The following is a 12,029-nucleotide window of genomic DNA, read 5'->3' on the forward strand; positions in this document are numbered from 1 at the left end:
GTTCAGTCTGACCCACCCACTCTACTGCAATAACCAAGATTTTCATCATTTGCCACCTGTTGTACGAGTATGTACTATCTGTGATTCCCCTCTTCGCTTTTTTCATGTCACCTTTGTTGTGATATCACAATCTAGTCAACTACTTTATCATTCTTGACCACTTCATTTTTTTAATTCTTGTATCAATTTTCTGCATATGATGTTTATGCATACATTTCGATACATTTTACAATCTGACATGACCAAGAGTCGCAATAAAGGTTACTATTATAAGAAAAATCTAGCCCAAAAATTTGTTTGTCAATTTACTTTAATTTAGAGCATTCCAATTGTGGATGACTCTCATACGTTTAATCACAAGTCGCAGAAAATTGTGCGCATCTTCTTAGCACGATTTTGTTCAGTGTACTTGGGGTCAATTGTCGTCAGTTGGACTTTGTTGTGTCTTCGCGTTACACGCCTCGTTGAAAGCTAACCTTGTTCTGCTCCTTGCCCTGATGACAACTCGCTTTGATGTGCAAAAAAAAAGGTCCACTGTTATCCATCCCATTGTGCTGTTCCTGCTCAGCTTGCTCAAGAGCAGGCTTCACGTGATATATTTTGGCCTGATATTCATGTACATGTACATACACACACATGTCACTACAGAACAAACAGACAGCATAATCGTAGCATTAAAGCTGCTCCAGAGGAATATCTTCTTCTTGGGATGGATCCCCGCGTGATCGAAGGATCTGGAACCGTCTCAACTTTTCTGACATCTCCAGACTGCTAGGATCGCAGTTCAATCTGGCGAACCCGCGGGACAGCTTCCTCCACACCGTCGAGTGAAGGCCGTCATTTCGAGCGTAGTAGATCAACATCAATGGAATAGAGGTCACGAATTGAATGCCGAAATGTGCCAGGAACACGCACAACTGTCCCCAAGTGGAATCTCCCAATTCGGTCGGTTTGAAGTAGGTTATGATTAGAGCCATGGGAATGGAACTCACAAAGATTAAGCACATGGACAACATGCTCGTGGCCAAATCCGAAATGTTCCGATTCTGCTCGGGCGAATTGAGAATGTTCAATTGGATCTTTCGTTTCGCATTTTCCGCTCGGTTGTAGAAATAAATCTGTCAGGGTCAAAGGGTGATTATTCACAGGTGGCTGAATTTGAGCTTTAAAGCTTTGCCTCGAATCCTTGTTGGCGGGCATACAATTAAGGCCACCAGGAAAACGAAGACCACTTAATCTGATTTGATCTTCCTCTACGAGTTGTTACTTTGTTGGCGGGAACGTTGGAAGAACGAGAAACAGAGAAGCGGACTGTCACAAAAGAACGTACATTTTCCAGCTCCGCGAGCTCAACCGATTGAGTATAATCCCCCATATCAGCTTTATATAACATTGCAAATATGGCAGGTTTTTGTGTAGCAAAGGGCAAACAAAAGTTATTGCTCCCAGAATGATCCTAATATTTGTGCCATCGTAAACGTTTGGCCAACCCCTGTGAATAATAACCTTGATAAAAATGAATAAATGGATGGCACAACTCAAAGCCGGTAAGAGGCAGAATATATCAAATGAGAACAACGGCGACACTTTGATCCAAACCGCGTCCAGATTGGGTTGTCTTGGGTCTTGGCCCGAGCATATGAAGTAGTTGATGTTTTGATTGAATCCCAGGATGTACAAGATGATCCCAATGAGGAACGCGATCACAATGTTGTTGACAGTTGAGAACAGAGAGAAGGCTTGGTCGTTGATGGCACCCACGTTTTTCCACCAGAAAATGTACATGTACCGCAAGATAATGATAGTGTCCAAGTACAACAGGCCAAGGCACAAAAAGAAATTGGAACAAAAGATCGACAGGGAACACAATCGAACCCCACTGGGACCAGTCAAATGCACGTAGGCCACATAGTTCGTTAACGTGAGGTTCATAGTCAGAAGCATTGTGCAGAATGCTGATGTGAGCTTATTGATCAGGGTCCGAGTGCTCGGATCGGATCCGCACTTTTCGTACCAGATGATCCCTATCAGTAATGTGTTCCCCAGGGTCTCGGTCAACAGGTAGAGGGTCATGCCTAAGACCTTGGGTGCGCTCCAAGCGAAAATGGGGGCGAAGATGTTCTCCGTGGAATCGTTGGTGATTCGAAGGGATTGAGCGTCATCCATGACTTCACTGTTGGGCCTTCAAACCCTGAATGAGACTCGACAACCTTCAAGAGTAACGTAAACGGAAGGGACCTTCGCTCGCTCGCCTCACTTGATCGCTGTGTGAATTGGAGTGTGGGTGCTCGTGTGAAAGAAATCTTAGGAAAGGTCCCCATGACCGCTTCCCCCCCCCCTCTCTCTCTCTCTTTCTCTTTTTCTCGTTCCCTTTTGGAACGAAGTGTTGACGATGATGAGTTAGCCTTTTTCTCCTTTATGCGCTTGCTGCATTGCCTTTGATTTATGCATTTGTTATCGTTACCTTGGTACCAAACGCGGAGTCAGAGACTGCATTTGTACGATTCTATCTACTTTCTTCCTTATATCAAATCTGGAGGAAGCCTAGAGTGAAAATAACAGTTTGATGCGTAGTGTCATATAGGACATTCAGATTTATCAGTTTGATAAAAACGGGAAAGATGATGGTTTTCATGTCTTCAAAATTGAATGTTAAGAAACGAGAAAATTGGTGCTATTGATACGATCGTAAAAAGTGTGCTCTATGCATGCCATGAGACTGTAGGGAGTCTATAAATTGCAACTTTTTCAGTTTGTACATTTAAGAGATTGTGAAGGGTTGATCAATTCATTTCTTGTGCTTGAAATTTTCATGGAAGTGGTGAGCGAGTCTTATTTTTTGATCTCAAAAAGATATTCAAATGCTTGGAATTGTTCTATTCAATTCAATTTTTGCTGTTGGTTTTGAATTGTTCTTCCGCGAAGTCTAAGAAGGAACCCTAGAGAGATTTGTGACGGATGCTATTGATAAATTGGCTTTCTAATACTTAAAGCTCGGAATAAAAGGTTTTTTTTCAGTTATTTTGCCATTTTTGGTCAATTTTGAGAGCTTCGAGGGCTCTTGTGTGAGGGTATAAGTTGGTATTGTATCTGATCTAATTTTCAATTTGCCGCTAACCGTGTGACGAATTTGTACGCCTTGAGATCAAAACTTGCTCTTGGTTGGCTATGAATTTCTGAACCTAAACTTCAAGATGCACGCTTTTTCCTTGGTGGTTTGTTGATGGCGAGCATCTGTTTATAGTACACTGCATGTTGATGTGACTAAAGTCGTATTTGTAACAACCTTGCTAAAGTCAAAGTGCTGGATTTGTCTAAAGGAAGAAATATTGAGTCTCAAAATCGCCCTCTATTCACGCCTAACTCGAAGGCAATAGGAGGTAAACGATGCTTTCAATAAAAATCAATGCCGGGGCAATATTCAGCATGTGTCTACGAAGTTGGTTGCAAATTATTAAGTTCCTCCACGTTTGAAAAAAGTGGTCATTTCTTTCTCATGGTTTCCGCGTTTATCTCAGAAATATATTTAGGCGCCATGTTCCATTCGACAAGTGAGCAATTTTTACCTCATTTGGCATGTTGGGCACAAAAATCCAACGTACATTGAAGTCATTTTTTCCCGAAGTTTGGATGAGATATCTGTTTGATTGCGTATCTTGCCCATGTTTTATCGAATTCGGAATGAGCTGCTTCATGGGATTGCTCACTGAAGACAGCCTGTTTGTGTTGACACGTTCGCGAACAAAATCCATCAAGTGGTCGATGACTATATGAGCTTTAGGAGTAAGGTTCATATTTGTAATCTTCCAGGCCTGTTTGAATTGATAGATGGAAGATCTTAAAAGCACAAGATCAATTGGAGCACTGTAGATGTTGTCAACAATTGCTTTGAAGTGCTTGAACACATTCACATACGAGACAGACATTTCAAGAATACCATTCATCTCCAATATATCCTCAAGAACGTCCACATTATCCAGTAGCTTCTTTGATTCATTCCCTTCGAACGAGTTACCGTGATAATGTTCTTGGTGGATAGAGAGAGTGGTTGGCCATTCATTCGCCACAGGAAAATCCTTAGCGAGACAAGTGAAAGTCTTGTTGACGATTCCCAAAAGGATGTGGAGCATTGGAACGGGGACCAGGTCGAGAACCTTGTCCGTGCCGGGATTTTTTCCAAAAAGCAATGATTCACGCTGGACACTGAAACATTTTTTGGGGGACGTTGTTTTGCTGGTATCGTTCATAGTTATTTCTTAAGGAACCCAATGTTCGTTCTTCTTTTTTCTCTTCTCACTTGCCGTTTTCCCAATGACAAAAGGCACATGGAAAAGCGCTGGCATGAGCACCTATTCCAAGGCAAAGATTAATGCATTTCAGATCTTGTGAAACAATTATTTTTGGAAATGCCTTAAAAACCGACCCTAGATCCAGCCGATCGACAAGCACTTTGATGATCTCATAGGACTCCTTACATGGATTTAGGGCTAGGATTTGAATGCACTTCACTCCACCAGTTTTGAAGTAGCTTTTTGATTCTTTCTTTAGAACTAAAGACGACGTAACTTTCAGGAATCCTTTTCCCTCATCGATTGACAAGCGAAATATCACCTCTGTCTTCCCAACTCCACGCTCCTCCAGGATCAAAGAAAGGAATCTACAAACATTGTTACAACTGACCACAATTATTGGTTCCTCTTGGCCCGGCACAATATTTTCAGTGACATCAAACAAGTCCTCGTATTTCTTGTTTTCGTTCACCAAGTGTTGGTCGAAGTGAGGCTGCACAGGGACAGATTTGCGGAGGTGCCTAGCAATGGTCTTCATTTTCTTGCAAGACAGCCCTGCCTCTAGACGAATATTGTCAAGGGTCGAGAAGTTGATCTGACTTCTTTTCTTGTTCTCTTGGTTGAGACTTTGGTCCACTTTTACCCAAGTGATGTTTGGGCCGCGAGATGAAAATGTTTGGGTGGTAGTTGAGTTCACATTCTCCTTTTGGATAGCAGTTTCTTGGGCAGCAATGTGTAGAATACGACGAGGCACAAGTTTTTTGATATTTTCAATTTTGGCGTCATAACTGCATGGATGGCGACATCCAGGGTAGATCGTTTGAAAGCAGGTCATACAGAGCATTGAGGTTCTTGCTTTTACATTGGTCGCCTCTTAATTTTCTTCGCTCTTGCTCAGGTCCACTCTTGAAAGTTGGAGAGATCTCGATCTTGAACCAGTTTATACTGGTTCAAGGGTGCAAAACAGGAGACCTTGCTTAGTACATTAGGATTGTACTTTAATAGCATTGTTCATGATTTTCTTTGCCTTCCCTTTCCCTCTATTTTAGCCATACTTCGTCGACTTGCGCATATTTGTGGATCATTTTTTAACCACTAACTAAATTTTCTAGCCTAGACAAGCAACAAAAGCCCAAAAGACGTGCAAAGAAACATGAGAGTCCTTATAAAAGATCAGTTATTTGTATGCTTTCAATCAGTTATTCCCCCCCCCCCCGCCCCTCCCCCCCCCCCCTCCCCCCCCAAAAAAAAAAATCAATTAAAAAGCAGATAGTAGACCTCTAATAAAGCAAGTTATTTTTCCGAGCTTTACTCATGCTTGCACCGATGCATGACCTCGAAGCCAATTTTTTTCTAACCAACGACAAAACTCGATCCTTTGTCTTTACCAGTCACTTTTTATAAGACTCGTCAAACTCTGGCCTGTTCACGATACACGCAAAAAGTAGTAAAATGCTATCAGAACCTGCCGATGAAATTACAGGACTCTGAGTGAAACGTTCCATTGCTGAATGACTTGAAAAAAATTTGAAGTGATCTGCTCCCCCAAAACATAATTAAAAGAAGTATAGACACATGGCCCAAATTGATAAGAATGTAATCAATACAAATAGGTATGAACACTTTTTTCATAAAGAAGATGCCGGGTATTTCAGATTTTTACGAAGAAGCCCTACAAAACACTGGCACTGTGATATCATACAACCCTCAGAAACCAAGATCATGTAATATATGTTCTAACTGATTTCGAGATTTTGACGAAAAAGCTTCTCAATCTAGGCCTCTCCTTCCACATCTGGTCACCCTGTAACATTTGCCTCAAAAGTCGGATTAAGAAACATAAATGAATAAAGAATAGAAATTTTTCAGAAAGGCACCGAACTAAATGTGCTTTGACTGTGTTTAAAGTAATTAACTAGCCCAAATACATTCAAGCATCCTCTTCTCTAGTCAGAACAAAAATGGTTACCCTGAACCAAGATATGTTTGTTTATCATCATTTAAGACCCGAAAAACTCGACCAATTTCTGCCCAAACCAAAGTGGCAATTGATTATATACGTGAATTCTGCAGATGACACCTTTTCAGGGGCCTCAAAGTCATAATGGAGAGCAATTCGGAGAAGACACTCGAGATTTCCAAACTCTCAATACCCAAGAGCCTTCAAATCTTGGATTTTGATCCCTGGCAAGTGATAGCTCGCCGAAGCGTGGATTGGTACAAACACGCCCAAACGCCCAATATCGCCCTCATGATTTTCGTCAACGCCCAAACTCACGTGTACACGCTCAATGTGCTCCATCGAACCTATGAGGAAGGCCGAATCAAGGACACGGATCACTTGGACGAGATCATTCAGCGATTCTTCGATGGATCCTGTCCCTGTTACGGGTTCAGGCCAAATATGGCTTCTTCTCTCCAATTTGTGGAGGATTGTAGAGTGTTGGTGGACACAGCAGAGGTCATTTGTGACAAATGCCAAGAGCACACCATGTTATTTAAGGATAACGACGACGATGACGATATCCGTATTGCTGATGCTGAAGCTGAAGCCATTGAGGACGAGGAGGATCTAAAAGCCGTTGTAGACGAGGAACTAGTCAAAGCCTTGCTTCAAGATGATCCAGAAATCAACCCCCTGTTTCCAGATACGAATCCCAAGAGGGTTGGCTATCTGGCGTGTGAATCATCCGATAATGAAGTCAAGGAAGAGGACAATGCTCAAGAGCCACCAGATAACACGATTGTGGCTGAAAGTGACCCTGAGTACGAGGTCAAAAGGAAGGATGAATCCACGGTTCTGGCTCAACGGTCGTCGCGTCGAGTTCGAAAAAAAGCGGCGGTAATGTATGATTCGTTTTTGGAGGACCCTGATGACCCCAAAGATCTATCTGATGTCAAGGCCTCATCGAAGGTGCTGGAACGTAAGGAGGACGATACCGAGGATGAAGAATTTGTACCTGATCGCTCAGACTCGGAAGGAGACGAGACCGAAGATCGGAGGAGCCGTAATATCTACCTTCCTCGAGGATACGAAGTGTTGAGCCTTTCCGAGAATGAGTCCAGAATTCCTTGTCCACATTGCAACATGCTACTGAAGACCGCCAGTTCCCTTAGATCGCATTTACGGTTTCACGGTTTTCACAAGGTGGTCAAAGCTCAAACCAAAGCAAGCAAACTCCCCAAACTCTCATGTTCACATTGTGATGCGGAATTTAGACACCCAAAAGCCATGACCAAACATCTCAAGAATAAGCATGGCGTGGAAAGTGAAGATATCCAACACATTCGAGAGAAAAATCAGTGCTGGATTTGTTCTCAGATCTTCAAGAATCGAAATTTGCTGCAAGTTCATAAGAAAGAAGAGCATCTTTTAGGTGATTGGCAATGTCTATTTTGCCACGAAACGCCTCGTCATGGCCAAGAAGTCATGGATCATTACGAATCCAACCATCGCAAGAGTAATTTCAAGATCTTTTGCGTCATCTGCAGTAAAAAGATATGTTTCTCTGAAGGCTTCCAAGTGCTGCAGGATCATTGGAAAGTCTGCTACCATAAGCGTAAGAAAGAAAAAACGGCCATCTATAAAGAGCGGCAACAGAAGACGGTCAAGGACACGAAAGTGCAACACGTTTGCGACCTGTGCGGAAAAATTCTTCGCTCAAAGAAGATTCTACAGGAGCATCAAAACGAACATCGTGGGATCTTCAAATACCAATGCCCTGACTGCAACTACAAGTCTGCTTTCCGGCTCAAATTCAAGTACCATCGCACGCATAAACATCTGTCTGAGGGAACGAAGATTAGTGACTACGTTCCATGTGAATATTGTGGCAAGATTGTGAATAGCGGATCCTTACACAGTCATATTGCCCGATATCATTGCCAACCAACATTGCCGTGCGATCAATGTGATAAACTGTTCAGCTCACAAGGATTACTCAATGGTCACAAGAACACGGTTCATGGAGAAAAGATTCCCGTTAAATGTCAAGTCTGTGGACTAGTCCTGAAATCTAAATTCAGTCTTCGTGGTCACATGGCGACCCATGCTCCTCCGAAATTTACCTGCCGTTTTTGCGGAAAAGGTCTGAAAACCCGATTGTCATTGGGCAATCACGAGCGGATCCACACCAAGGAAAACCCCTACAAGTAAGTTAGTTGCATTTCGTCCACAAAAATTATATTTTGGTTGTATAATGTTGTACCTCATTCCTTTCTTGTAGATGTGATCAATGCTCCTTTGCGTGTGCCACGGGGGGGAACCTGTTGCTCCATAAAAAGCGCAAACATGACTTGCAAAAGAAGTTTTTCCACTCTCGTTTCCAATTGCCAGAGGAAGCCAAGAAGGAAAATCTCTGATTGTTATGTCATTTTTTCCTTTCTTTTGGAGCTAGTTCAACCCCTTCAAGAAAAGTGATCCTGGTTATTGTGAGGAAATAAATGATTTTCGCATGCCAAGTGCATATATTTTATACCTCCCAAATCGTCAATTTCAGGACAATGATAACTTGCATTATTGTCCAACACGCTTTTCGCACGAGAACCAGACTCCAGAGGGGAATTAATGTGAGGAATGGTATTCAAGGGTTTAGATGATTCCATTACTTTCTTACTGCCCGAAAAAATGAGCTTAATGGGTGTCATGGTTACGGACGGGCAAATTGTGTAAAAACTCTTACTACTTTGAAAAATAGATTTGAATATCCCTTCCTTTTTCTGCACATTTTGAGCTTATTTTTTGCACCTTTTTGTCTCAAAAAGGCTTTGCTGTTTTGCACATTTTGCCTGTTCCTAGTCATGGCCCGTTGGGATTAGTTTTGACTAGAGCTCTAAGGAGAGAAGAGTCACTCTAACCAAGCCACTTGAGGCTTTGTTTTTAACACATTTTGGTAGTTTGGCATCAGGCTGTCAGACCCACTTACTTCCATTGCGTTACTCGGTTGCTAATTTTTAAACAAGTGCTAATAAAGTGAGCTAGAATTTTCCTTAATAGGTTCTTATTTTCTATTAGTTTTTATAATACTTCTAGGCATACGTATAGCCTTTTTTATATGGGCTAGAAATCAATAAACCAATAAAACTAGATATTTTCCATATGATTTTGTGCTCTAGAAAAATGTGAAGATGTGCTTGTTTATTTGTGTCAAAACTTTAAAGGGCATTCTAACCCTGTACCTAACCAGTCAAATTGGTATGGGAAAATGAAAATCAAGCCTTCGAGAATACAGGTTAGTTAGAACAATGAAGTCCAACTCTCTTCTTTCTCGGGCTCCTTCATTGTTCAATTTGCTGCCGTCAAATTTTCGTAGGGAGTATGTAGTTGTTGATCCACTTGCAGCATTTAAGTCAGACTTGGACAAGTTTTTGATCAAAATTCCCGATCAACCCTTTATTCAAGGGCTAGACAGATCCACCAACACTAATTCATTGGTCGATCAAATAATATATGAAAAAAAAGTTAATTAAAATGAATAAGTGTTTCGTTTTGAATTGTTGTGAATTCCATTCCCAGTAGCGGTAAGAAAGTCTGCAAAAAAATATAGATGCGAAAATATTGATATCACAAATATGCAAACCACAATCATTTTCCTGTTCATTGTTTGGTTTGAACCCAAAAAAGATTGGCAAATTAATGAAAAATACCAAAAAAACTTGTCAAAAGTAATGTCAATCAAATCAATCATCAGTCGAACCCTTTTACCTAAACAACCCCTTTGGGTTCCACGAGGATAAAAAGATTGAGTTTTAGGGATGGGACAGGCTTTTCAAGGAATAACCTGGGGCAATTAAAAAACGGTTACATTATAAGAGAAGGTCACATCGTCATTTGACTACAATTTTCGATTTCTGTTCTATTTTGATTAAGTTGAAGTTCATGACGCAATTGTGTTTAAAAAAAGAAAGATTAAATACATTGAATTTATGTCATAAATTTTCATTACAACATCGCAGGCCGTTGTAACGCTGCTCTGTTGCTGTTACCCAAAGGTCCTGAATTGACTTGTTTCTCCCCAAACCTGTTAGTGGCCTTCGAAAAGTTGGACTTTCCTCCTACCAATTCCATTGATCAAACCAGATTACCGAATTGGCGAACACATTTTGGGTATAAACCGACTCATGTAAAAAGCCATCACGTTGGTATTTGGTTTCATCAAATCAAACTAATCGTCATGATGAGTACGAAACACGCAAATCAAACATTGGAGACAAATTACCCATACCTAATCACCCAATTACATTTTTTCTTTTGCGAAAATAGTGGAAGAGTTGGTCGAGCCATACCAACTTATCAACGCTAAAACAACATCATGAACGTTTCTTGCTTGCAATGAGTCATTTGGTTTGATCTTTTGTTTTTGGCTTGGCTTTTCACGGGCTTTCCTAACCACTACAGAGAGTGTAATATTAAAATAAAAGGTTTTAATCCGTCTGTATAATCCATTTTATAACCCATTTTTATAATGACCTTTATTGCGACTCTTGGTCATGTCAGATAGATGAATGGATAAAACTGTATGTATAAACAACATATACAAAATCAACGCAAGAATGAAGTGGTCAAAAATGATAAAATAGTTGACTAGACTGTGATATTACACCAAAAATGACAAGAGTTGATTCAATGCACATTTTAAAAAAATGAAAGAACCCATTTTTTATTCGTCTATGTAATCCATTCAGAGCGCGTGATTCTTGTTTGTAACGTTTCGGCAAAAAGGTATTCTACGCTTATGCATCTGAATGTAAATAACTATGTTACAGTCTGCTTGGTGAAAAATGGAAATCACGATTAAAAATTCTCATTCATAGGGACAGATTTTGAAATTAGCCAACCAGAAGAATCAAGTTTGTTGTTGGTAACGCACAAAATTTCTAACAACCTAATGAGCTTAGATATTCACATTTTTTAAGCTGCTGTTACCAATTATTTTTATTTGCATACGTTTTGCTTTACTCTAAACAAATATATATTGTTATCCTTCTTTCTTTGAACTGTTTAAAGCTGAATGCTAGATTCAGCTGGAACAAATTTTGTTGAGACAATTCACGATAAAACCAAATGCAGACATTTTTTTTTAGAATGAAGTAATTAATTTCCTGCTACATTTTATTTTTTTTGAATTGATGAAGATCGTTAAAGCACCAACAGCGCCACCCCCTACAGTGTACGAAAATCTGAGACAAACCTACGAAACGATTCTTGTGCAAGTAAGGAAAAACGTCAAGTATTGTATATTTCAAATGAGGGTTCATAAGAAAAGCAATATGTGTGAGAGCAAGAAGAAACGCAATTGAAATGCAATCGTCACACACCAATAATTAGTGGAGATTCTTTTGGAATGAGGTGAGTAATAATTCATTTGGAGATGCTGCTGAGCAAATTAAACTTCCGATAGCTAAGCGAAATCGTGGTATATTCTAACACTGAATCAGTTCATTTGGCAACATCGCGGAATGCTATCTTTGCTTTTACAGAAACGCCTCCTCATAAACAAAATTGTTATCATCGTTTCAAAGAATGTGTTGTTTTGGTCAATCCCGCCTTAAAGCTTTTCAACATTCGGTGGCAATGGGCTAACAATGGAATAACCAGACTTGCAGGCAGTCAGTTTCAAACCAACACCAAATGTGTCCCCTAATTTTAGTAGGGATGAGCCGAAATCACCTTCATGTGGGACTCGAACTTTTTTTTGTGGAAACCAGAAACTCCAAGACGAACCAAAAAATGTTTTTTTT

At 40.5% G+C, this 12,029-nt stretch overlaps 2 protein-coding genes across 2 annotated transcripts; one reads left to right on the forward strand and one right to left on the reverse strand.

Annotated features, from left to right (window-relative positions):
* Nucleotides 1–322: 322 nt before the first annotated feature.
* LOC131887192 (uncharacterized) lies at nucleotides 323–2,703 on the reverse strand. The gene is made up of 2 exons (XM_059235738.1): nucleotides 1,507–2,703; nucleotides 323–1,118 (listed from the first exon to the last, which is right to left on the reverse strand). The coding sequence occupies exons 1-2, from the start codon at nucleotides 2,164–2,166 to the stop codon at nucleotides 675–677; spliced, it is 1,104 nt and encodes a 367-aa protein (XP_059091721.1). The 5' UTR covers nucleotides 2,167–2,703; the 3' UTR covers nucleotides 323–674.
* A 3,146-nt stretch (nucleotides 2,704–5,849) lies between these two features.
* LOC131887188 (zinc finger protein 599-like) lies at nucleotides 5,850–8,750 on the forward strand. Its single transcript, XM_059235725.1, has 3 exons — nucleotides 5,850–5,902; nucleotides 6,378–8,441; nucleotides 8,516–8,750. The coding sequence occupies exons 1-3, from the start codon at nucleotides 5,865–5,867 to the stop codon at nucleotides 8,649–8,651; spliced, it is 2,238 nt and encodes a 745-aa protein (XP_059091708.1). The 5' UTR covers nucleotides 5,850–5,864; the 3' UTR covers nucleotides 8,652–8,750.
* The last annotated feature ends 3,279 nt before the right edge of the window (nucleotides 8,751–12,029 follow it).

The sequence above is a fragment of the Tigriopus californicus genome, chromosome 9, assembly GCF_007210705.1.
Source record: "Tigriopus californicus strain San Diego chromosome 9, Tcal_SD_v2.1, whole genome shotgun sequence".
In the NCBI taxonomy this organism is placed as follows: Eukaryota; Metazoa; Arthropoda; class Copepoda; order Harpacticoida; family Harpacticidae; genus Tigriopus; species Tigriopus californicus.